This window comes from Podarcis vaucheri (assembly GCF_965113315.1).
Source record: "Podarcis vaucheri genome assembly, chromosome: 13".
Taxonomy (NCBI): domain Eukaryota; kingdom Metazoa; phylum Chordata; class Lepidosauria; order Squamata; family Lacertidae; genus Podarcis; species Podarcis vaucheri.
The window spans coordinates 46,249,737-46,276,316 of NC_138751.1; the positions used below are offsets into that span (position 1 = coordinate 46,249,737).

Genomic DNA, 26,580 nt, shown 5'->3' on the forward strand with positions numbered 1-26,580 from the left:
CGCCTGAAATTGGTGGTGGTGCCAGCGCCGCTTCTCTGCCAGATGTGGTGGCGGCAGGATGTCCACGGGGGCACCGCCTTGAGGGCTTCCTCTGCTGGAGTCAGTGGCCTCACCCAACCTAATGCCTGTGCCGGCCTTGCCTGTAAATAAACCAAAGTGGCTTCTCAATAAACAGGTCACCTGGAAGTGACCTGAGTCGGTCAGTGTTTGCAAAATGCCTGAAGGTCCTTAAGTACTGTAAGTAGATATAAAGATGGGGCACCTCCATTGTATTACGTTCAGCATTACTCTAAATCAGGCATAGGCAAACTCGGCCCTCCAGATGTTTTGGGACTACAACTCCCATCATCCCTAGCTAACGGGACCGGTGGTCAGGGATGATGGGAATTGTAGTCCCAAAACATCTGGAGGGCCGAGTTTGCCTATGCCTGCTCTAAACATTCTAGTGGACTACAGATAATATTAGGCCAAGAAAATCCGAGTGCAGAGCTACGCCACTGCCACACGAGCAACAGAACCTGGAATGATAGCAGCAAGATCACCCACAGTCTCTTAGCGCCAAAGTCCACCTGTGACTTCGTTCAACCTTTGCTGTGGAGTATTCTCAGAATTTCTCTGTGTCGTCATGTGTTGCCACAATGGGGTCTCTTTTTCACCTGCCAGATCTCCCAGCTCCTTCAGTTTCTCTTGTATTTGGACCTGAAAGAAGGGCAGGTAACCCTGTCAATGTTTCTGTTAACTGCTAAACTAACCACCATGATTGGAAAATGTTGTAGCATTTATTACAAAATAACAACAACAACAACAAAAAGTGTTGTGGTCACTATTGGGACTAACAGAGTACTGATTTTGGCTTAGTTTCCCTTCTGTGGCTTTTGGTGTATTCAGCTTTAAAGTCTAACTCGGGTTTTTCTAGCAAAAGCAAACCATTACTTGTATTCTGATCCAAAATACAGAGCTGGGGACAGCTTTCAATGTATGGCAAGAAGATTCATTAGAAATATTAGCTTACATTTAATTGTCTGTTGTCAAAGATGGGAATGTTCATTCTTCAACCCAGCCAAGGGTGCATTCCACATACAGTGGTACCTTGGTTTACAAACTTAATCCGTTCCGGAAGTCCGTTCTTAAACCAAAGCGTTCTTAAAACAAGGCGTGCTTTCCCATAGCAGCGGGGGACTCAGTTTACAAATGGAACGCACTCAACAGGAAGCGGAACATGTTCTGCTTCCAAGGCAAAGTTCACAAACCAAAACACCTACTTCCGGGTTTGCAGTGTTCTTAATCCAAGTTGTGCATAAACTAAGCTGTTCTTAAACCAAGGTGCCACTGTATTAGATTTCCCAGGAGCACATGTGGATTAAGAAGAAATTCAAGTTACATGAAGGTTTCCCTACTGAAGTGACTTCAGTACTGGGAGATTCAAGCATGGATTAAACTCAGCAAGGAAGGAAGCCCTTACTTCACCTTGTGCTACACATTGCATTTTTGGTTGGGGCCTCTGAGCACAATCCACCAGCAAGTTCTTTTGCAAAAGCCCCATTCAGTGCAGTGCCTGTTTTATAGGAGATTGCATAGAAATATATATATATGCTATATTATGCCTTTTGTGTTTTGTATCTGGTTTTAATCACAGTACCTTCAATGATCTTTGTTTAACATCAGATATCTTTTTTAATCCAAACTAAAATGTTAATCTAGATAAAAACACAGATCCAGAGGAAAAGACGAGAGAGAAAAGAAGGAGTTAGAGAGAGATAGAAAAAGAATTGAAAGAGATTTTAAAAAATAAAGTTAAGAAACTGAAGAACTTCTGATTCTTCATCTGGCAGCTATATATAAACATTATGCAACTCCTTCACTCCAATATAACACCCAGCAAGACTACTTTATGTAAACCAACATTATCTTCAGCCTTCAAACCCAAATATCCTTAATTCATTTTCTTTTACACGCAAAATTCTATGAGAGGTTTCCAATCTTTAGTAAATATTAACAATGGCTTTTCTCTGAGTAAACATGCCAATTTCACTATATCGGCTAAACCCAATAATTTTAATAACCATTCCTCCATAGTTGACAATTAGTCTTTCAATCTTTGTGCATATTAAAATCTCACTGCTGTAATCCTATATTGGAACACAACCATCTTTAGAGGTACCCCCCCAAAAAAAAAACCACACCTCCAAATGCTGCACAAAATTTGGGCTGAATACTTTAACCCAGCACTAATATGGCAAAGAGTTAAGTACTATCCCAGGCATAAGGAAAAATAAGTCCTGAGGAAGATGGTGTTGCTTTGTACAGCAACCATCTCAGAACTGAAACTAAAGAAATTTCAGACACCTCTTTCACATGATAAAGAGTTTTGCACACCTTGAAAACATGCTGTTTTTCAGGAACAGCCTGGTAAGATAAGAAAAAGATTCAGAAGGCATCTGTGCCTGTTGGAATAATAAAGAGGAATTCATTGAACATGTTTTATGTTACCTTTTCAATTTTACCGTATTTTTTGCTCTATAAGGCTCACTTTTTCCCTCCTAAAAAGTAAGGGGAAATGTGTGTGCGTCTTATGGAGCGAATGCAGGCTGCGCAGCTATCCCAGAAGCCAGAACAGCAAGAGGGGTTGCTGCTTTCACTGCGCAACGATCCCTCTTGCTGTTCCGGCTTCTGAGATTCAGAATATTTTTTTTCTTGTTTTCCTCCTCCAAAAACTAGGTGCGTCTTGTGGTCTGGTGCATCTTATAGAGCGAAAAATACGGTAATCCAGGAAAAAATGGTCTGTCTCAGTGTAAGTCTGTATGTTGCTACTAGATTTATTGTCCTCTTCATGTTCTGAAGTTGTGCAGAAATGCAAAAAATATATCGCTTAAGGTACCCCGTGTCTCTTTGTCCGTTTTCATAGGGCCAGGGCGCTCTGTCGGAGAGGCTTCGCAGCTTCAGCATGCAAGATCTCACCACAATTAGGGGAGAGAGCAGCAGCAGCACTGTGAGTCCGCCACCTCCTGCCCCCTCAGTTTCAGCACGGACAAGTAGCAAGCAGAGTCACCCCAAAACGTCCAAAAGTGCATCAGAAAGTATTGGACGCTCAGGTCAGTGCAAGAGTTAATATTTTCCTCTCTGTATTTGTTACCTAAAAGGAGCAAGAATTAAGCATGAGAACTGTAGACGACTTACGGGGTAGTCCCCACATACCTCTGGTCTTTACCAAGGGGTTGAACTTTTTGCGTGGCAGCCCCTTCCCCGTAGAACTGTTTGCCAATAGAGGTTCCACAAGAGTCATCCCTGTTCGTATTTACCGTATTTTTTGCTCTATAAGACTCACTTTTTCCCTCCTAAAAAAGTAAGGGGAAATGTGTGTGCGTCTTATGGAGCGAATGCAGGCTGCGCATCTATCCCAGAAGCCAGAACAGCAAGAGGGATCGCTGCTTTCACTGCGCAGCGATCCTTCTTACTGTTCTGGCTTCTGAGATTCAGAATATTTTTTTGTTTGTTTTCCTCCTCCAAAAACGAGGTGCATCTTGTGGTCTGGTGCGTCTTATAGAGCGAAAAATACGGTAGATGCCCCATACACACACACCACACAACACACCTATACCTATACACACACACCTTCTGTTTTTCAGACAGGCCTTTCAAACCTGAGATTCTTTGCCAAAGAGCTTTCCATTGATACACCTGCCATTTTTCAATGGTTTCCCCTGGTTTTCAGATTGGGATGTTTTAGCTGAATTGTGATGTTTTTGGTAGAATTTTACAGACTGGAATAAAGTGGACCTGGAAAGTGCAATCTCCTACCATATTCAGCTCTAGCCCTGCCATCCTCCCCCTTTTCTACCCATTAACTGAAGACCCAAACTGTTCTCAGATATTAACTTTTGTAGTAAAGAAGTCCAAATACAGTGTTGCCCCACAAGACAAATGCCTCGCAAGACGGAAAACTCGCTAGACGAAAGAGTTTTCCGTTTTGGAGGTGCTTCGCAAAACGAATCTCCTATGGGCTTGCTTCGCAAGATGAAAATGTCTTGCGAGTTCGTGCGGGTTTTTTCCCCTTTCCCCCCTTTTTCTAAGCCGCTAAGCCGCTTATCAGCTGATCCGATCAGCAGATAAGCCGCTAAAAACCGCTTAAAGCCGCTAATCCGCTAATCTGTCAATGGGCTTCCTTCGCAAGACGAAAAAACCGCTAGACGAAGAGAATCACAGAACGGATTCTTTTTGTCTTGCGAGGCACCACTGTAACATGTTTCCATGTTTCTATTGTCATTCATCCCATTGTTGTTGTTTTTTTGGGGGGGGGAGAGGGGGGCCTCGATGTTACCTACTACATAGTTGGATACAATATTATTGCTGCCACAAACGATGTTGGGATTTTTATGCTTGCAAAATGCAAAAATTGTTTAGTTGGATAATATTGTATTGGAGAGACATAAGGCAACTCTGTGTTTCAAATGGAATCCGTCAATGGTCACCCTGGGATCTAGGGCATGGTTATAGGACTGAGGCGAACATTTGAGCACCTGCCACTTAAAATCTAATTCAATTAGAATTCATAAAAAAGTAACTTTAGACTTTGATATTTACATGTTTGCTGTTGCACATTGACTTACCCTGTCTTACCACAAAATTTCACTCTATGGGCTTGCAGCCATCTATCTCAGTATGCACTTAGCAGGTCCGTAAGGGCTAGGAGGATGCAGTGTTGGGCTTCTGCCTCCTCTTCTATATTTCTCACGTTCAGGAGACCTACCAAAATACTAAATTTAATCTGGTCCAAGAAATAACATGCTCACCTGCTCTTTCTAAAATGTTATCACTGTTGTTCTGGGTCGGTTCGGGCTTTTGCTGCCCTGAGATCCTCAGGTGAAGGGCGGTATACAAATTTTAAAAATAATAATAATATAAAAATTCATATAGTGCCCACGTTGTGCTTAGGGTGGTTCAGAAGTTAATTTTTCGTGGTGAGTTCCCGCCCCCCACCAAGGATAAATAAAGACACCAGACACCAGAATTAAGGTTAAATGGGCGAATTAGGCCACAACTTTATTGAATTCAGGAATGAGAGGCATTGGCTTAGGCATTGGTCCTATCGACTATCCGGCTCCAGCCCATTTGCTGGAGACACGGGAAGGGTTAACACCATAGAGGGGGAGTCTCCTGCTGAGGCACGTCAACTGGGGGCTAGCGGCAAAAGAGGGCTGGCTTTGTGGACAACGCGGCCGGGATTCCCCTGCTCATGTGGGGTGGGTGTGAAGCCCGCAACCCCACCTCCTGGCCAGGTCCGGAAGTGGCTTTGCCAAGAGACATCTCAACTGAAGAACTCCAGTTGCTGTGGACTGAAGAACTTGGGGATAAGGGTTGCTTTCTCTGTCCCTGGAATGAAAAGGAGCCAATGGTTTTGTGTTTGTAATGCAAGTTGCATTGGGCAAAACTACATGTAAATTGCACTTGATTTGCTAAATCCAGTATAGCTGCAAGTCTAAAGGTGACCTGAGTTGCAAAACCAAATTTACGGTGAAGCACCTAGTAATTTTAGGCACTCAGAATGTGACAAAGATGCTGACAAAACACAGACAAGTAGAATATACTCAATACTGTGCAGTAGTGACAAGCTCCCTGATATCCAGAAGTAGATTTAAAAAGTCACTGTCACTCCCCTTCCCTGGATAGTAATCTATCTGGAGCCACAAATAATTTGCTGACCAGGCTCATTGCAGCTGTTTTTCTGCCTTTAAAGGGAGTGTTAAATGTACAAAGCAACTGCATACAGGGTGCATTCAAGTACATCTGTAAACAAGACTAAGCTTCACTCAGAGCAGACCCACTGCAATTAATGGACATGACTGTTAGGTCCATTAATTGCATTGGATTTGCTCTGAGTAAATTTATAATAATAATAATTTTATTATTTATGCCCTGCCCATCTGACTGGCCTGCCCCAGCCACTCTGGGTGGCTTCCAGCATATATAAAAACATGATAAAGTGTTAAACAATAAAAGAACTTCCCCTATACTTGGTTGAATACTGTGTTTCCAAGCTCTGTGGAGTGAACCCCACCTTAACAGTGCGTTGGCCATGTGTACTTATCAGTGATTTGAATGCTGATTCAGTCATTCTGTTTTGCTTTTTTGCTCCTGCCATGCTCTCTGCATCCCCTGAACGTTTATTCATTTGAATGTTCAGCTGTCAGTTTTGTTTTCTTAAAGAAAAGGGAAATCCGTTTTTTAAAAAAATTGCCAAACAACATGTGGAATAAGCAGAGGTGGAGGGTTTGTGACATTGCTGGGGCCAGCCAGTCAGCTCATCCCTAGTGATGAAATGGTTTGTCCTTCTGGGTCCTGTGGTGGATATTCTTCTACAGCAGGCCTAGGCAAACTTGCCCTCCAGATGTTTTGGGGACTACAACTCCCATCACCCCTGACCACTGGTCCTCTTACCTAGGGATGATGGGAGTTGTAGTCCCAAAATATCTGGCGGGCCGAGTTTGCCTATGCCTTGTTCTACAGCAGCCTGACTGCTCAGCTAATGCACGCTTTATATGGAGCCCAGGTTAACATTCAGAGGGAATAGATGCAGTGGGCTGTGAAATATTGTACGATGATATCAATCTTCACATATCAACGCAGGCCACGTTTTATTGTCCAAATGGGCATGCAAAGATGAGCACACACATTGCACTATAAGCAGCTCATACTAGAGGTGCATGCATTGTTCCCATCACATACATACAAAATAGGTTGTCTCTCCATATTATCTCACATTCTCCATAAGAGTAAATAGATAATAACCAGAAGCCCGTATCAAAAGAGTTGGCTGATTGACGCATATGAATGGGTGGTGTCAGTTTGCTTGCACAGTGGGACTTTCAGTTTCTTTTCGGCCCCGCTCCGGCCCCCAAAATCTGATTCTTTAATGCCTCAGTTTTGTTACTTGCTGTAAAAAAAGAAAGAAAGATGGTTTTAACACCCAACTGCATTTTTTCTGGTATCCTGAGCAGACTTCTCTGAAGTATTCGGTGATGTAAAAAAAATACCTGTGTGTGAGATACCATACACAAAGACTGCTTGTCAATGCCTTCAGCATAATCAAATGGTTATAATGTTGGGTAAAATAGATACTCAAGCAAGCCTTGCAGTTTGTGAAAGCACAATTATAGTTTTATCAATTAGGTGTGACTCAGGGGGTCAGTGAGCTTTATAGAGGCTTGCAGAATGAATTTCTGGGTGTGTTTTATTTTTGTGGCCGAATGGATGATAGAATTTGCCAGGGACTCTTCAATCAGCGTTGGACAAGTCGCTCCTTCTCCAGTTTGTTTTATTTGCGATTTGGTAACAATAATACCCATTGGCCTGCCCCACTTTGATAATTAATGAGATAATAATTGTATGAGTACTTCGTTGCCTTCTGACAAATAGCATCGTATCCGTGTGCACTTAGCTATTTCCACTCTTAATTAACATGGGGCAAATGCTATGTATCCGTCTCTTACATAGTTGAGTATATAAATGGAGCATAGCTTAACGTTTCACCATGGTACACCATGGTTCTTCGGCCTCCAAAATGGTTTTGGGGGAAATGAACTTAAGTGCTTTACCACCTCTCCCATCTCGGCATGATAAGCACTTAATATATGGCTCCTTTTCCAGCGTGTGCATGTTGTTCGGTTTGCCGCATTGTCCAAGGTGAGTACTGGATTCCTCTTCTGAAATCCATGCGCCCTTTGTGAAACCTTAGTTCCTGTTCCTTGCATTTGCTGTGCCCTTACTGGGGGTTTTATTACTGACAACCAAATTTCAAATGTATGCACCTTAATGCATGTGGTTTTAATAGGTGCCCTTTGCATTGAGCTGTGTACCTGGCCGAGACTTCGGAGTGTTGTTTTTGTGTAAGCATTGTGCAGAAAAACGGGGTTGTTTCATAAGGTATTTTAACACTGATGTTTAGTATGTGCTTTGCTTTAATTCCCGCTGAAGGAAGGGTTACTCAGATTAACAGGTGCCATCACAAAGTCATGTCTGGCTTGAATTTGGATGGTTTAATATTAGCTTTAGATTTTGCAGCCTCCTTCAAATTGATCCAGTCACAAAAACGGCCCCTGATAGCATGTGCAACATGTGCATTAAGGCGCTTGTTTGCAAAGGTTTCCAGTGTTTCAAAATCTACTGTAGGGCACAACCTTTATTGGGATGAAACAAGATGTCACAAAATAGTGAGCAAGCTTTCCTCTTCTCCAGAACTCTTCCTCGGGCTGGATGTTAAACAAATTGTGTATGTAAGGAGGGAGGCTGTCTTGCTGTTAAAGTCATATATCTGCATCTGCGTACACACAATACCTTTTAAAGCACAGTCTTTCCCTCAAAGAATTATGGGCACCGTAGTTTACTGGCACAGTGAAGGGGCCTGGATTAGGCCTGTTGGCATCAAGGATTGGAATCAATCCCCCAGTTTAAGGGGTTTCTGCTGGCTACTGTTGGCAGTGATACTGGCGCCAGTACCTTCTAAGTAAGGATGAAAGAAGGCAGTGATGATTCCTGTTCCAAAGCAATCATCAGAATCAGCCCTGCTTCTGTTCTGCTGCAGTTCAGTTTCTGCCAAACACTGTTATTCATCTCACTGTCCACTGATATAAGTTGCGTGACGTGCATGATATGTTGTGTAACTATTTACATAACTTGCTTAACATACGTTCATTTCAATGTAAAGGAAGCACTGAAACCGTTTAAAAAAAAAACAAAAAAAAACACCCCAGTCTCTAGTAATGTACTGTTTGCAGACTTAAAAAGAACAACGATGTGAATGAATGCCAGTTGCATTTGCCTGACTGATTTCTGTTCCTGACCACAGATGAATACACAGACCACAGAAATTTCTGCTTCCTTTTTTGTTGTTGTTGGAATTCCTTTTTTTGTCTGACTACCATTTGGGTGGGCACATTGGGCGACTCCTCACTGGAGGCATTTGGCTAAGCTATGTGAGAGCTCTGTGTGTTTGAATGGAATGGGTAAGCGTGTGTTTCTTGGTGTTGGTATAAAAGTGTGGGGGTTTTTGTGTGTGTTTGTTTTTGTGTCTGCAAGTACCGTATTTTTCGCTCTATAAGACCAGACCATAAGACTCTATAAGACCAGACCATAAGTTTTTGGAGGAGGAAAGCAAGAAAAAAAATATCCTGAGTCTCAGAAGCCAGAACAACAAGAGGGATCACTGCGCAGCGAAAGCAGCGATCCCTTTTGCTGTTCTGGCTTCTGGGATAGCTGCGCAGCCTGCATTCACTCCATAAGACGCACACACATTTCCCCTTACTTTTTAGGAGGGAAAAAGTGCGTCTTATAGAGCAAAAAATACGGTAGGTGGTAAATATTCTAGGCACTTGATTCCTTGAAATAAGCTAAATTAGTTGTCATAATATGCATAATTTCCCTTGGTGTTCTACTTTGCATTGATGTTGAGTTCCCTTCCATGTATCCTCTTGGTCTGCGACTTGGTTCACTGCCTTGCATGACTTGCTTTGCATGAGTTTGAGTTCTTTGCCATGAATTCACTACCTGTTCTTTGGAATAGAAGCTCTTGGTCTCAGTGTGACCCACCTGTAAAATGGTATCAAGGGACTTGTGCAAGCACATGTGTAATTTAAAGAGTTTACTGCTGAGCTGCACACTTTGACATACCTAGGCTTTGCCTGGATACTAGAATTTTGCCATCCTAGCTCTTGCTGTTTGAAACAGGATGTCAAATGCGATGGACCTTCGTCTAATTCAGCAAGGCCATTATTATAAATGAGAAGCGTTGCAAAGGCTTCAAGAGGAATGATTAGATTAAATAAGGGCTGGAAAGTGAATCTGGGATTTAGCCTACATCAGTAGTGATTTTAGGAAGAGCTGTTCCAGTGGGAAAGTATTGGAAACCATTGTGCATTATAGCTGATGATTACTTCTGGGTATAATCTGAATGAATATTCAGTTTAGGAATCCATTTTTCAGAGTTCACTTGTGGCCCAGCAATGTCCAAACTGACACCACCAGATTACAATATAAGAATGAGCAGCTATATGCTATAAATCTGGATCCCATCCATTGTTGTTAAAAGCCTTTATATTTGAGACAAAATTTAGAAAGCAAATAGAAATATGATGACATCATTTCCAAACCTCTTTAGCCTTAAAATACTTTAGTGTTTGCTTAGTTTGTTTTGTCTAGAATCTAGTAAAGAGAAAAGATATTGTTGATAATTACATAAAAGGGTAACAGATTTTTTTTTAATAAAAAAAAAACAGTACCATCTCTGTTTGTTAAGTAAACACCTCTTGTTAGAAGTTGCTGATCTCTACAAGGCATGAAGAGTGGTTTCATTTGCTTTCTTTGCACAAAATACAGACGCTATTTTCTTTAAAGTAATGCTATTGACTGTACTGGTGACTCCTAACTTAAATGTTTTAGCTGTTCAATTAATCCTCTATATTTTCTATTATACTGTAGAATGAGCTGATAAGAAATCTTATTGATAAGGCAGTGGCTAAAATAATAAAATTGAGTTGACTTGAATAGTTTAAAAATGAATGCTATTTGTGGCCATCTCTAAAAAAATAAAAAAGACTATTGAGTTCAGTTGATGATGCTATTTCTCCTGCCAAGTACTTTCTATTTACTGTTTTTTCTTTCTTTCCTTATGTAAATATTTTGGGATATGGATGTAAGTGTTACTGGTTTGCATGGCTTGGACAGACTTCCAAGTAAATAGTCATAGGGTTTGCACTGCTCAACTAAGAATTGCTTCTTTCTCACCCTTAATTTTTTTAGTAGTATATAGGTTGTTCCTAATTGTGTGCAGTGTGCCCGGAAATCCTTCTCTAATCACTGACTTTCTAGATTTTATTTTGTTCCAATAGATGGGCCTCATTTCATCTGACTGCTCTGTGCTGGCTTTTTGGCTTACCAGCAAAGTGGTTGTAGGCAAATGGCTTATGTAGTTTTCTTCTGATCAAAGTATATATTACGCTATGTGAACCAGCAATGTTTGTGTAGGAAACTGATGCTTGTTGTAGCCTAACTGAAGTGTGAAAATCTGCCTAGATTTTGTTTTTCTTGGCGACTTGAGGAGCAGAAAGCACGAGGCTTTCAAATGTGACTTACTGCTGCATAGAAATCCAAATGTAACACCTGTTTATAGTACCTGATCCCTTTACAGCCCTTTAGCTCCTGGATATGAACTTACCTACATTCATTAGAGACTGATGACATATAAAGCAAAGTAAGTCCTTCAGCCACACACAAGTGACAATCTTATATTACAGTAAATCCCTAAGAAGAGCTTTGCTGTCAAATCAAAGTTGCTCCAGCAGCTTATTCTCAACAGTGGCTAGGCATATTGTTTACATGGGGTTTATTTTCATTAAAAATCATAGATAATAACTGGTCATACACCTGTCCTCCATTTAATAATAATAATAATAATAATAATAATAATAATAATAATAATAATAATTTATTATTTATACCCCGCCCATCTGGCTGGGTTTCCCCAGCCACTCTGGGCGGCTTCCAACTGAATATTAAAAACAGTACAGCTTCAAACATTAAAAACTTCCCTAAAGAGGGCTGCCTTCAGATGCCTTTTAAAAGTAAAATAGTTGTTTATTGCCTTGACATCTGCTGGGAGGGCGTTCCACAGGGCAGGCGCCACTACCGAGAAGGCCCTCTGCCTGGTTCCCTGTAACCTTACTTCTCGTAGTGAGGGAACCGCCAGAAGGCCCTCGGCGCTGGACCTCAGCGTCCGGGCAGAATGATGGGGGTGGAGACACTCCTTCAGGTATACTGGACCGAGGCCATTTAGGGCTTTAAAGGTCAGCACCAACACTTTGAATTGTGCTCGGAAACGTACTGGGAGCCAATGCAGATCTCTCAGAACCGGTGTTATATGGTCCCGGCGACCACTTCCAGTCACCAGTCTAGCTGCCGCATTCTGAATTAATTGCAGTTTCCGGGTCACCTTCAAAGGTAGCCCCACGTAGAGCGCGTTGCAGTAGTCCAAGCGGGAGATAACTAGAGCATGCACCGCTCTAGCAAGACAGTCCGCGGGCAGGTAGGGTCTTAGCCTGCGTGCCAGGTGGAGCTGGTAGACAGCTGCCCTGGACACAGAATTAACCTGTGCCTCCATGGACAGCTGTGAGTCCAAAATGACTCCCAGGCTGCGCACCTGGTCCTTCAGGGGCACAGTTACCCCATTTTAAAAGTCACTTAGTTTCTGCTTTGTGTGGTAAAAGAACTTTACGTCAATTTCACGGGCGATTCTGAGATCAAGTTTTAAAGAAGGAAAAAATATACCTGTCTGCTTTCTTCACCCAGTGCATAATTTAAAAAACCTCTATCAAGACCCCACTTTAATTGCCTTTGGCTTTCTAAAGCAAAAGCCCCAAGCACTTTAGCCTTTCTTCCAATAACAGTATAATTCACCCAATGTGCGTTTCTTATACTTGCACTGAATCTCATTTGCAATTTATTGAAGTTTGAAGTAGAATGAAATGATGTTTCCCCCTGAATTGATACAACACACACAGCTCCAGTCTTGGTGTTCCTGGCAAATGTTCTCCCAGGGCTATGCTCCTTCTGCTTTCACAGCTTTTACGCGGCAGAGAGCATTGGCAACCAAATTCTTCTTACCAGACTTACGATAACGCAAATGCGCATTCAGGCAATTTGTGGATTCATGTCCACAAGCAACATTTTGGATTCTGCTTTGTTAACAGACACCGTGGTTCATGTACATTGTGGTTTACTTGTTTATTATAAGTCTGCCTAAACCAGTTTTGTACAGCTGTGGTTGTGAAATTTGACTTGCTGGAAACTGACATTAATGCAGAACATACAGAACATTGCTGTGTTGAAGGATAGGAAGAGAGTGGACATTAATATTGTTCACCTTTTAGAAATAATATGCAAATCAGATTTTATCTTTGTACTGTTTGTGTGTTTCATTGGATTATTTAGTTGTCTATGTTGCTATATAGGCCAATTTCGTGCCAGTTCAGTGGGTCTAGACATAACAAAGATGGGCTGATGCCAAGAAGGTTACTTGCATATTGCCAAAAAACAGGAACAGCATCACAAAAAAGGACATTTGCATGTGTGTGCTTATATGGAAATTTAAGCAATTATTACTCGTTATTTCAGTAGGAATGCAATGCATTCCACCATAACTGGATAAACTTGTGGCTAAGTGGTCTGTGTGTTCACTCACTCTGCTGTTCAGCTGTTTGTTGATGGGCACATTCAAAGCCCTTGCTCTCCTTACAGTTTTTTCTAATTAAACTGGACGTAGATTGGATAGCTCTTCAAACAGAGGGCTGAAAAGTATGGCTCAGGGCCACCCTGAGTGCTTCCCACCTCCCTAATCAGTCTAGGGACACTGCTTCAGTGTTTAGTTTCCTTGGGATAAGAGGAAGTGTTGGACACCTACAGTGTCTTCATAAATTTACGGGGTCTTCACAACCGGAAGCAAGCAGATTTCTAAATAGGAAAACAGCTTGTATCTAAACTCACATCAGGTTCCTGATGAACGTAACTCCACCCTAAGTATGCAATAACGCTCAGCTTTCTCTGCATTCCCTGACTCAAATTTCAATGAAGTGTTTCTTTGGTTCCTATCAGCAGAAAAGTAACACCCTCCAAAGTTAGGAGTGAAAAGCCAATCAAGGAACATCAGTGTTTCTTTGTTGAAGACTCTGACCATCCAATGGTTGTCTTCAAGACAGCCAAACTCACAGCATTATTCTCAATACCCATTGCTATGAGAGGTTCATCTTTACATTGTACGCAGAACACACTATTCAGAATTTGTTCATGCCATCAGGAACACTTTATAGCACTCTGTGTTTGTCAACAGTGTTTGCCTGGACTATAATTGAGCACTGATAATCCATCTGGCAGGTAGTGATGGCATAAATATGCCCAGTGGCACTTTTTGTTCCACTATACTAGATTAGGCAATTATTCCTGATTAATTTTGTCAGTTCAGTAAACTATGCTCCATTTGGTTTTGTTATACAGGAACTAAAATCATTCCGATCTAGCCATCTATATGACCCCCTTTTAAATCCACAAATAAATGAAGGCATCTAACAGTTAAATCCTAAACATACCTGCTCAGAAGTAAGCCCATTGAGTCCAATGGAACTTACTCCCAAATTAGCACAGGGTGACAGCCTAAATTCATAACAATCATGGGTGTTGCATTGAAATCTTCTTAAGCAACTCAAGCTGACAACTAAAAATTGTTCCTGGTGTGTGCCTTTTAACCCCGCTTATATTATTAACCCCGGCAAATGCATGGGTGGGGCAACTGTTGGCGTTAGTCCATTAGCTGACAACCATCTCTGACCTTTCCATCTCCTCTTTCTCTTCCACCATTTAGATCTTAAATGGCTGTTCTAAGTGGTTGAACTAGAGGTTGAGGCAGAGAGTGAAAGGCCACCTGAGGCAAACTGTGAACCAACGGAAGTTGTGTTCTCAGATGATGAAGAGAACGACTCATTGGATGGCACATCCAAGGCTAAAACACCTAAAAAGAAGGATCCGGTCATTGAGGTATTTTCACATTGGAAATGGGATTAAGAACACAGGTGCCTGACTTCTACAAATGCTATTTTTTTTTGCGATGGAACGGTTGTTGAAGCTGGCCCCGAATCCAATGGAATTATAAAACTGCATGTAGGTCATCTTAGGCCAAGAGTGAGGAACCTGTGGCCCTCCGGATGATGAAGAACTACAACTCCCATCACCCCCAGCAAGCATGCTGACTGAGGCTGATGGGAGTTGGAGTCCAGTAACATATGGAGGACCACAGATTCCCCACCCCTGTCCTAGACACATCTATCCAGAACTGGAATGTGTCCTTTGAATTATGGGAGTGGAATGTCCTCACATTTAAATAGTATAGAGACTTTTAAAAATGTTATGTACTGAAGTTCTCACCCTGGGCCAGCAGGGGGATACTGTAGATAGTTATGCAAATGAAGGATCAAAAGTGACGTTCAGTGATTGGATAGTTTGTATGCAAATGAAGGATCGAAAGTGACGTTCAGTGATTGGATATTTTTAGAAAGTTGCTACAGTTACGTTGTTCTGGAGCTCTATATAAGCAGGCTGGCTGAGCTCTTCAGTTCAGTTCAGTTCAGGCCTTTGAATAAACAAGAGCTGTTTGAAGAATCGCTGTGTCGTCTGATATGTTCGCCCACAACTTAACACTACCAATGTTCTAGGATTGGAAAACCTTCATTTTAAGGGAGAACCCTGTTTCAAATCCACTCTCCCCACCACCGAAAGGTGTGGAAAACGGTTAAGGCTCTTGCCTTTCCTTATCATCTGTGCCATGTAAGCAGCAAAGAAACCGTTCAATGTCACATATTATGCTTGGCAGCAATTTAGCCTTCATGCACTTAGGTTTTGCCTTGCTCTTTTAGCTCCAGTCTCTGCCTGCAAGCGCAGTAATAATGACGTTGGGGTCACAGACATATAAATGGTTGAAATGTACAAGCACCTCTCTTTTTAAAAGTTCTGTATCTGACAAGCAACCTTTTTAAAAATACAGTGCTACCTTGGTTCTCGAATGGCTTAGTCGCCGAACAAATCGGCTCCCAAATGCCACAAGCTTGGAAGTAAGTGTTTGCGAACGTTTTTTGGAAGCTGAATGTCCGACGCGGCTTCCGCTTGGGTGCAGGAAGCTCCTGCAATCAATCGGAAGGCGCGTCTTGGTTTTTGAACGGTTTTGGGAGTTGAACGGACTTCCAGAATGGATTAAGAACCAAGGTACCACTGTAGTAAGCTGCAGCTGCTTCCAGGACAGGGCCTCTCATGAGGCAAAGTGAGGTGACCGCCTCAGGCCACGGGATCTAGAGGGGCAACATATCTGGTCTCCAAGGAACCCTCACCCGCTGCAACATGCTTCTTGGAGGCCAGATCTGCCAACTTCTTGGCAGCCCCACCAGTGCCTCTTCTGTGATGGCTTCTTAGTGAATAGGAGGCGCTGCTGGTGTTGCCCCACCTCAGGGGAAGAAATGGTGGTGGCTGCCCTCTGGGGTCTCCTGGGTTCCTCCCCCCCGCCCCCCAACATCCTTTGCTCCCCACTTCAACTGTCAGGTAAGGTTGATTTGATTCCCCCCACCTTGTTCCTGATGTGTATCTTCATTCCCGCCTCCCCTGTCCCCAATTTATTTCTACACTCCCCCTTCCCTTCTTCCCTGGCGCAGGGAGACAATTTTGTGGTTCTCCTCGGGGTGCCTAATTGTCTTCAGCCGGCCCTGTCTGCTTCCTATGGAAATATATAGGGGAAGCATATGCAAAAGCCACCAAGATGTCAAGAATTCCGTTCTGTTCATGACTAGGCAGAAGTAAAAGTAGCATAGCTGCTGTTCAAGTATTATCAAGAGCAGCAAGCTTGTGGATTTGCTCTGCCCGTAATCATTTTTAAGTGCCAGCCTGAAATATACTCAGAGTCGCAAAGTGATTTCATGCTCTTTATTCAGCTCATAGTGGTGAGGAGGAATGAATGAAAGACCCCTCAAAGTATCTGCTTTATATACATTATTTACACAATGGGCTGCACATGATTGGTTAATTCTGGAATTCTACTGTAAGCCAATCAGGTTGTGGATTCACTTATATCTGGAGCATGATTGGGTGGTTCCTGCCAACCAATCATACTGCTGCATTGTTCTTGGACCAATCAGACTGCTGCATTCCGAATCCTATTGTTCTAGGACCAATCAGACTGCTGCAATTTGGATCCTATTGTTCTAGGACCAATCAGACTGCTGCAGTTTGGATCCTATTCAACTCAGTACATAACACAGCCAAACCTTTATAAAGATTATCTTAAGGTACACAGTTCAGGCCTATAGTAGTGTCATTGCTCAGTGACGCTACTATCCAGACTGCAAAGGCAGAGGACTGGGGCTGAAAGAACAAGGGGGGAAAGTATAGGTGCCTAGAGCCTCAATTGTAAATGAGCACAATAGTTGATCCTGTAGAAGACCTTGATTGTACACGTTTTATTATGCTATTATATTTGTTGGAAGCTGCCCAGAGTGGCTGGGGCAACCCGGTTAGATGGGCAGGGAATAATAATAATAATAATAATAATAATAATAATAGGGCAGCTTTTATGGTTGGAGGACATGGGTGAATATGCAGTAGCCTTTTCTTGTACATTGAAGGGTTTCTTAAAAACAATTAAAAAATCCTGGGATTTCCTTGATTTTGAAAAGGGAATTCCCTGCACTAAATGAGCATTTTCAGAGAGCAGGAGAGGTAGGCAACAGCAAATGTGAAGTTCACTCTGGCTCTGTAATTCTTTGCATTTATCCTGAAGGTGTTAAAAGCAGTTCCCATACATTATCACAATAAACTTTCTATCAACCCTGTTGGTTGGGCTGTCTTCTTCTTCTTCTTCTTCTTCTTCTTCTTCTTCTTCGTCTTCTTCGTCTTCTTCGTCTTCTTCGTCTTCTTTGTCTTCTTCTTCTATCATCCATGTTTAAATTGTTACATTAAGTTTGTCTAAAATGTTCAAGAGGTGTGCTGTGCATACAGTGTAGACCATTGTTTTCCCCATAATGCCCCAATAAAGTAGCCTAAAACTGTCAGAGCAACTAACAACAAACCTGGAATGTTAGACTGTTCTTCTCTTGGTTTGCAGTCTGTGATAACTCACTGATGGATCACAGAACAGAATGTGTTCACCGCCCTTTGAGGAAATGAACCAAACCATGGACTGCCACTGAAGTCACATTATGGGTTATAAGAGTCAAATAACTACGCTGTAGGAAACACAAAGGGATGCGGGTGGCGCTGTGGGTTAAACCACAGAGTCCAGGGCTTGCCAATCAGGTTGGCGGTTCTAATCCCTGCGATGGGGTGAGCTCCCGTTGCTCGGTCCCTGCTCCTGCCAACCTAGCAGTTCGAAAGCGCATCAAGGTGCAAGTAGATAAATAGGTACCATTCCAGCGGGAAGGTAAACAGCGTTTCCGTGTGCTGCTCTGGTTCACCAGAAGTGGCTTAGTCATGCTGGCCACATGACCCAGAAGCTGTACGCCGGCTCCCTCGGCCAATAAAGCGAGATGAGCGCCACAACCCCAGAGTCGGCCACGACAGGACCTAATATATCTTTACCTTTAGGAAACATATATACCAGGGGTCAGCAACCTTTTTTGGCTGAGGGCCAGTTCACCATCCCTTAGACCAGTGTTTTTCAAGCTTTTTTGGGCAAAGGCACACTTGTTTCATGAAAAAAATCACGAGGCACACCACCACTGTGTGCGGAGAGGGAGATGTCAGAGCCCCGCTGCTCTCTATGGGGAATCGGATGAGAGCGGACCGCCTGTCCGCTCTCATCTGATCCCATCCGATCTGATCCCCACCCAGGACGGATGGAAAATAGGGTGGACACAGTCCGGCGCCCGCCTAGTGGGCGGAAATTTGACTTAAAAAAAAAAATCTTTCGAATTTTTCAATTTTTCCCACGGCACACCAGGCAACATCTCGCGGCACACTAGTGTGCTGCGGAACAGTGGTTGAAAAACACTGCCTTAGACCATGTGGTGGGCCGGACTATATTTTGGAGAGAGAAAAATGAACGAATTCCTATGCCCCACAAATAGCCCAGAGATGCATTTTAAATAAAAGGGCACGTTGTACTCATGTAAAAACACGCTGATTCTCGGACTGTCTGTGGGCCGGATTGAGAAGGCGATTGGGCTGCATCCGGCCCCCGGGCCGTAGGTTGCTTACCCCTGATATATACATTTTAAAGGTGGGGAATAAACACAGAGATGAATTGATCAGTATGAATTCTCCCAACTCTCCTTTATACCCAGCTTTACGTTTGTGGAGGCCATCTGCAAAGTGCTCGGCAGTCGTCCCTGCCTACATGGGTGGACTTACCTGGCAGCGAGGGTGAGAGCAGCAGGCGCCCATTGAGTTCCCTCAAATTCCTCTGGAGTGACACTATATATGCGGGGCATTGCGATAAATTAAAACGGTGACTCACAGACTCAGACATCAGGGCAAGTGTCAGGTGTTGGCGGGCCCTGCTGCCTGAGAGCTTGTGGCCTTGGCAGCTGCCCAAGAGTGTCAGGAGCTGATGCCAGGCCTGGCAGCTCCCCTCCTTCCCTTTGTCTTACAGCTCATACGGGATCCTGCCCCCTTCCCCGCCTACCGGCTTCCGCTGCTGCAGTTTCTTCAGGACAAATAGTTTTATTTTGGGGAGCAGGCTCCACGCAGCTTCCGTTTGGCAATCACACCTGCTGCATTACTTGCTCGTACAGCGGATCAGTTTGCAAATAATAATAATAATAGAAGAAGAAGAAGAAACCTCATACGCAAAGTACTCAGCCCAGCCCAACTTCATGCAGTCTCGCAGTTTAAGGGGCGTTAGAACAATAAAACAATGAATTAAAACAACAAAAAAAGAGCACTGAAAGGAATTAAAAAGTAAAACGGAAGAGGGAATAAAAACAGGTCCTAAGAATTGGTTATATAGCAGAGATTTGCCTTAGAGTTGACCTTAGAGCTCTAAACCCTGCTCCAAGCACTCGGCAGCCATCTTGGTCTCTGCTCCTCATATGTTTTTGTAATACAGTGGTACCTCGGGTTAAGTACTTAATTCGTTCCGGAGGTCTGTTCTTAACCTGAAACTGTTCTTAATCTGAAGCGCCGCCTTAGCTAATGGGGCCTCCTGCTGCTGCTGCGCCGCTTCTGCACGATTTCTGTTCTCATCCTGAAGCAAAGTTCTTAACCTGAGGTACTATTTTTGGGTTAGCAGAGTTTGTAACCTGAAGCGTATGTAACCTGAAGCATATGTAACCCGAGGTAGCACTGTATAGTAGACGCAGGGGCGCCGACTTATAAAAAATATTGGGGGGGCCCATGCTGGTCAAGGAAGGCTCCCCTCCTCCAAAGCAGACCCGATCCAGGCGGCTCCATAAAGCTCCTGGAGAGAGGCGGGGTGGGGCGCGGAGAGACAATGCCAAAACTCAGGGGGCTCCTTGAGCCAATTGCCAGAGATGAGCCCCTCGGGGGGAGGCAGGGTCCTCTATAGCCCACCCCAGCTGCCCTTCTTGTATCTACAGCCAGTTTGGCAGGGGGCGGTGGAAGGGTCTGGAAGGAGCGGGGACCACCGCGGAGCCGAGAAGGGGCCAGCCCGGAAGGCGCAGCTTCACAGCCGAAGCTGTCCTCGGCTTGGGGAGCCGGAGAAGCTGTCGGGTCAGGGCCCTGGCGCAGGCCTAGCCGCTCCCGCGACGCCTCTTTGCTCCCGGGATCGGGGCCGCCAGCTCAGCGGTGGAGCCGAGGGAGCCCCCAGGCAGGCCTGCGAGCAAAGGCAGAGCCGCCGGGCGGTGGCCGCTTCTGCAAGGCGGCCGGAGAAGCGGGGACCCCCTCCCCTCCCCGCATCCCCCCCACTCGCTCCCCCCTCTGAAACTTTGTTAACACTTCCACGCTGAGCCTCTGACAATAGGGGCGGGCCGAGGGCACGACGCGGTTGGGCCCTCTGGACTCGCGCGCGCCCCCCCCCCAGATGTTGCGCCCGGTGCGGCAAAGCATAATATAACTAATTTTCTTAAATTATTGGGGGGGCTCCGAATTTTTGAGGGGGCTCGGGCCCCCTCAGGCCCCATGGAGTCGGCGCCTATGAGTAGACGCTTGGGTTGCGAATGTAATCCGTGCGGGAGGCACATTCGCAGCCCACAGCACCGCATTTGCACATGCGTGGGTCGCAATTTGGTGCTTCTGCACATGCGCAAAGTGCGATTTAGTGCATATGCGCAAGTGCCGAAACCCGGAAGTAACCCGTTCTGGTACTTCTGGGTTCGGTGCAGTGCGCAACCCGAAAACACACAACCTGAAGCGTCTGCAACCCAAGGTATGACTGTATATAAGATTTTCAGCGGACCATTGATAGGATGGCCTCTACAATATTCTTGAATTCTGAATGTCGTCATCAAATGAACCAGATGTTCATTCTCTAGTCTACTACGGCAATGGGTGTTTCACTGTAGCCTTCTCTTTTGTCTAATTGGCTAGGTCTGCTTTTCTCAGTCATTCTAAGACGTCAGCATTGGTTAAAGACAGTGAAAAGGTGTGAGCAGCGTCCTGGTTTCTCATGAAATAAATGAGAACACTGCCCGTACATTTTGCCTCACATCTTGGGTCCCCCAAGTGCTAGCAACTTTATTTTAAATGAAAGAAAGCGGAGAATCAAGGGGTTGCGGCTTATCCAGGGAACACAGCTGCCCCTCCTTGTGAGCACTCATGATGGTGCAATGCTTCGCTAGTCTCCTCTGATCTCCTACCTAATATCAGTGAGCCACAGCAGTTGTCCCTCATGTGTGGGAAAGGGAACGGAGTGTGTTGTGTGATACCATAAAAGTGTACCTGCATAGCTGCTTGGTTCCTTCCATTTGTGGGGGCATCAGAATTGATGTGATTATGGTGAGACTGTTGCTATGGACTTTGTAGGAGTGGCTGTGTTAGCTCTCCATTCTAGTATTATTATTATTATTATTATTATTATTATTATTATTATTATGCTTTGGCATTGTAGCTGGTGGGAAAGCCTACGATTCTAATCCTGCTGGTATAAGCCCCAGCACAGCAGCAGCTAGCTGAGGTTAGATCATAAGATTGTCCTGCCATCTCATTCATGGGTAGGCAAACTAAGGCCCGGGGGCCAGATCAGACCTAGTCACCTTCTAAATCCGGCCCACGGATAGTCCGGGAATCAGCATGTTTTTACATGAGTAGAATGTGTGCTTTTATTTAAAATGCATCTCTGGGTTATTTGTGGGGCATAGGAATTAGTTCTCTCTTTCTTTCCTCTCCAAAATATAGTCCGGACCCCAACAAGGTCTGAGGAACAGTGGACCGGCCCATGGCTGAAAAAGTTTGCTGACCCCTGGTCTAATTCTTGGTTTGAATGCTTGCTTTCAGTGCATCTTTAGTTTAATAACAGGCCTTCGCTGTGCAATTTACAACTTGCCAAAAAACCATGTACAGTGGTGCCTCGCAAGACGAAAAGAATCCGTTCTGTGATTCTCTTCGTCTAGCGGTTTTTTCGTCTTGCGAAGCAAGCCCATTGACGGATTAGTGGATTAGCGCTATTAGTGGCTTTTAGCGGCTTATCTGCTGATCGGATCATCTGATAAGCAGCTTAGCGGCTTAGAAAAAGGGGGGGAGGGGGAAAAACCAGCAGGAACTCGCAAGACATTGTCGTCTTGCGAAGCAAGCCCATAGGAGATTCGTTTTGCGAAGCACCTCCAAAACGGAAAACTCTTTCGTCTAGCGAGTTTTCCGTCTTGCGAGGGATTCGTCTTGCGGGGCACCACTGCAATATCCATAGCATGGAAAAAACCCACAGGCACCAGTATTTAAAATACCTCCTGAAAGCTCATAGTATGGGAGAAAATTTGTTACATGAGTTTAAAAATGGTAATATGTTGATGGACAGGTTCTTTCTGAATTAATATAATGCAATATTTATCAGAATAAAATATTCTGATAAATGAAGCACCTAACCTAACCATTCAGCCTGCATCCAATTCTAATTAAGTAGCTGAAGACAGCGTTCAAACAAATGTCATATTTTGAGCCCTAAGGAACAAAATTATTTTTTTTTTAGCTACTCAGATATTAGTCTGTTTTCTGTTAGTGAAGATGTATACAGTCGGAGATGTCAGCAAATGCAAGGTTAAGTTGTTTCAGTAACATATATTCTGTTGTAATGACACTTAAGGAGGGAGTAGCTGTCACTGAAAGCAATTCTTGAACCATTGCTATGTTAGCATTGTTTCATGAAAAAGTCAGCAACCTGAAATGGAATTAGTGTATTATGACACGGCCTCATCAGATATGGACGGAGAAGTTTCTGAGAATATATCCATGTGAAAGTACACTGGAATGGAGAGAGGAGAAGTAAGCAAGCAAATGGGAGTGGGGTGATGGTAGGAAACTACTACTTTTTGTACATTTACAGTGGTAGGTAAAGGTAAAGGGACCCCTGACCATTAGGTCCAGTCGTGGCCGACTCTGGGGTTGTCGCACTCATCTTGCTTTATTGGCCAAGGGAGCCAGCGTACAGCTTCCGGGTCATGTGGCCAGCATGACTAAGCCGCTTCTGGCGAACCAGAGCAGCGCACAGAAATGCCGTTTACCTTCCTGCCGGAGCGGTACCTATTTATCTACTTGCACTTTTGACGTGCTTTCGAACAGCTAGGTTGGCAGGAGCAGGGACCGAGCAACGGGAGCTCACCCCGTTGCGGGGATTCGAACCGCCGACCTTCTGATCGGCAAGCCCTAGGCTCTGTGGTTTAATCACAGCACCACCCGAGTCCCTTTTACAGTGGTACACCACTTTAAGAAATACATACTGCAGTTTTGGAAGGAAGCGAAGGCAGTCAATGGCAGGGAATTCATTTCTTTGGCCTGAGAAATCAATAACCCCAACTAGTTTATTATGGCTTTCACTCTTAAAGGCTCCTGCTTATTTATCAAGTGCATGGAGATGTTCTGTATACATGGACTGAGGTACCGGGGAGAATAAAGCAAAATAGCAATAGGGGGAAAGTTCTGTGTTCCTTTCCATGTTGTGCGATGAGGCTGAGGCTCACTATGTTGGATTCTCTGCCAATATGGTGCTCAAAGGAGCAAATTTGTTAGATAACCAACAAGCTGTTAAGTCCACTCTCATCCTTTCTTCCTTCTGCCACTGGGAGAGATCATTAGGGGGGTTGAAATGGGTGTTTATCAGTACGTGGATGATACCCAGCTCTACCTCTCTTTTAAATCAGAACTAGTGAAGGCGGTGAATGTTCTGTGTGAGTGTCTGGAGGCAATTGGAGGATGGATGGTGGCTAACAGATTGAGGTTGAATCCTGACAAGACAGAAGTACTGTTTTTTGGGGGGGGCAGGGGGTGGACAGGTGTGGGGGACTCTCTGGACCTGAATGGGGTAACTGTGCCCCTGAAAGACCAGGTGCGCAGCCTGGGAGTCATTTTGGACTCACAGCTGTCCATGGAGGCGCAGGTCAATTCTGTGTCCAGGTCAGCTGTCTACCAGCTCCATCTGGTACGTAGGCTGAGACCCTACCTGCCCACAGACTGTCTCGCCAAAGTGGTGCATGCTCTAGTTATCTCCTGCTTGGACTACTGCAATGTGCTCTACGTGGGCCTACCTTTGAAGGTGACCCGGAAACTACAATTAATCCAGAATGCGGCAGCCAGACTGGTGACTGGGAGCGGCATATAACACCGGTCCTGAAAGACCTACATTGACTTCCAGTATGTTTCTGAGCACAATTCAAAGTGTTGGTGCTGACCTTTAAAGCTCTAAATGGCCTCACCCCAGTATACCTGAAGGAGCATCTCCACTCCCATCGTTCAGCCCGGACACTGAGGTCCAGCGCCGAGGGACTTCTGGCGGTTCCCTCACTGCGAGAGGTGAGGTGACAGAGAACCCAGCAGAGGGCCTTTTTGGTAGTGGTGCCCTTCCATCAGATGTCAAGGAAATAAACAGCTATCTGACTTTTAGAAGACATCTGAAGGCAACCCTGTATCGGGAAATTTTTAATGTCTAATGTTTTACCATTTTTAATGTGCTGTAAGCTGCCCAGAGTGGTTGGGGAAACCCAGCCAGATGGGCGGGGTATAAATAATAAAAATATTACTATTATTATTACAGTGGTACCTCGGGATGCGAACGGGATCCGTTCCGGAGCCCCGTTTGCATCCTGAAGCAAACTCAACCCGTGTCCGGGCGTCACGGGTCGCGTTTTGCCGCTTCCGCGCATGCGCGTGACGAAACCATGGAGCGCAACCCGAAAATACTTAACTTGAAGCACATTTATCCCAAGGTATGACTGTATTATTATTATTATTATTATTATTATTATTATTATTATTATTCTGTAGCTCTATGTTTACCAGCGTGACAAGATCCAATAAAGTACTCCACCTCCATCTTTTGGGATGCCTTGGATTTATACCAGCGCAGAGTACATTATTTTGGTGCTAAACATTAGAATCGTAGAGCTGTAGAATTGGAAGGGACCACGACTGTTCTGGGAGGTGGAGGCAGCAGTTCTGAAGATCCTCACTTGCTAAATTCCTGCACAAATTTACTCGCATCTCCGGTGGCTAAATGAATGGAAAGATTAACCAACGCTGCATTTTGTTTTTGACAGGCACCGCCTAGGAGCCTTAGACCTCGTTTCAGGAAAAAAAGTACCTCATCCTCGACCACTGAAACCATGTGAGCGTGATGAGCCATTAGCACCGAAATCCACGGAATGTCTCTCTTCTGCCTTAAAAGATCTACTCCGTTAATAATGTAGGGGGAAAAACAGTGGTGAGATGGATGTGCTTTTGATACTGCAACGTTATAAACATGGCCTTTCTCGCTTCCCTTTCCATTTGCTGTGGGTTCCCTGACCGTTTCTGTGGCATTGCAAACCCAGAAGGCAAAAGCAACCCCCCTGGATTTCTTTGCAGAGTAGCAGTTCTTTCAGCTATGCTAGTGAGGCTGTACATTTGTAATTACTCCTTACATCAGCTTAGTTTTTAGCTCTGTGAGTGCAACCAGGAAAATAATTATTCACCTGTTCTAAATACTTGCATCCATCCTATTTATTTTGGGCTTCATAATGTATAGAGTGGCAGGGGCCACAGATTTTTCTACCCAAGCTTTCACCATCATATCTTTATTACAAGACTGTGAATGATATGACAAATCATGAATTCTTTTCACTGTACAGGTGTTAGACATGAGCTTAATCGCCCTCCCCGCCCCCTGTAAATTTTATTTATTGTAACTCAGATACTGTGTGTACTCCTGAAAAAATAGAGCCAGAGGATTTTAGAGGAGGAACTCACAGATGCGTGCGCACACATACACACATGTACGTATTATCACAAGATATGGGAGCAGAGGCACTTTGGTTTTGACAACAGTGATTGGCTGAGGCTGACACCCTAAGCATATTTACCCGGATGAAAGTCATGCTGAAATCAGACAGACTTGGTAAACAGAATTAGGATTGCATTGTTAAGTATATTATGCATAAAAGAAACTAACGTTATAAACTCTTGGCCAACTTAATGAGCATGCCTACAGCATGCAGTCAGAATAAATGCTAGGGGGTAAACCAGAATCACATTAGCAAAGTGTGAGTTGGCCTATGTGAAAGTCAGCCAGGTCTGCACATGGGATTTTAATCCTAACATTTTCCCACCAGGTATGTAGGCATTTCTTTCAGAGAAAGATAGTGGAAGACTGTAACCAAACTCCCTCACGTAACGCAAAGATTTTGGCTGTAGTTAGCATCTGGCAGAGTTCACAGTAGTCTGTAGATCCCTTGGTGCGTTTGTAATTTTAGAGAGGTACAAAATGAGGAAACCGTACTAGGATTTGTGTATTCGTGCTTCAGATTGGTGTCTCTTGTAAGTGTTGAGCATGTAAAATCTAATTCTGTAGACAATTGTATGTGTTAATTAGAATATTTGATATTGTAGAATATAAAAGATCTTGCCACTGAGATCAGATGGGTAGAT

At 44.1% G+C, this 26,580-nt stretch overlaps 1 protein-coding gene and 1 long non-coding RNA gene across 4 annotated transcripts in view; both read left to right on the top strand.

Annotated features, from left to right (window-relative positions):
• The window catches only part of REEP1 (receptor accessory protein 1), a 72,171-nt gene extending 46,587 nt beyond the window's left edge, over positions 1-25,584 (top strand). Inside the window, exons 6-10 of one of the 3 annotated variants that reach the window (XM_082195088.1) lie at positions 664-714; positions 2,906-3,092; positions 7,645-7,680; positions 14,423-14,574; positions 25,215-25,584. In XM_082195088.1, the coding sequence (XP_082051214.1) occupies positions 664-714; positions 2,906-3,092; positions 7,645-7,680; positions 14,423-14,574; positions 25,215-25,286 (498 nt within the window). In that variant the 3' untranslated portion in view covers positions 25,287-25,584. The remainder of the gene's footprint in view (positions 1-663; positions 715-2,905; positions 3,093-7,644; positions 7,681-14,422; positions 14,575-25,214) is intronic. The other 2 variants (XM_082195089.1, XM_082195090.1) reach the window with 2 other exon arrangements.
• On the top strand, positions 4,320-6,209 carry LOC309516454. Its single transcript, XR_014212938.1, has 2 exons — positions 4,320-4,962; positions 5,301-6,209. It is a non-coding gene; the product is annotated as an uncharacterized lncRNA (long non-coding RNA).
• Positions 25,585-26,580: the final 996 nt, after the last annotated feature.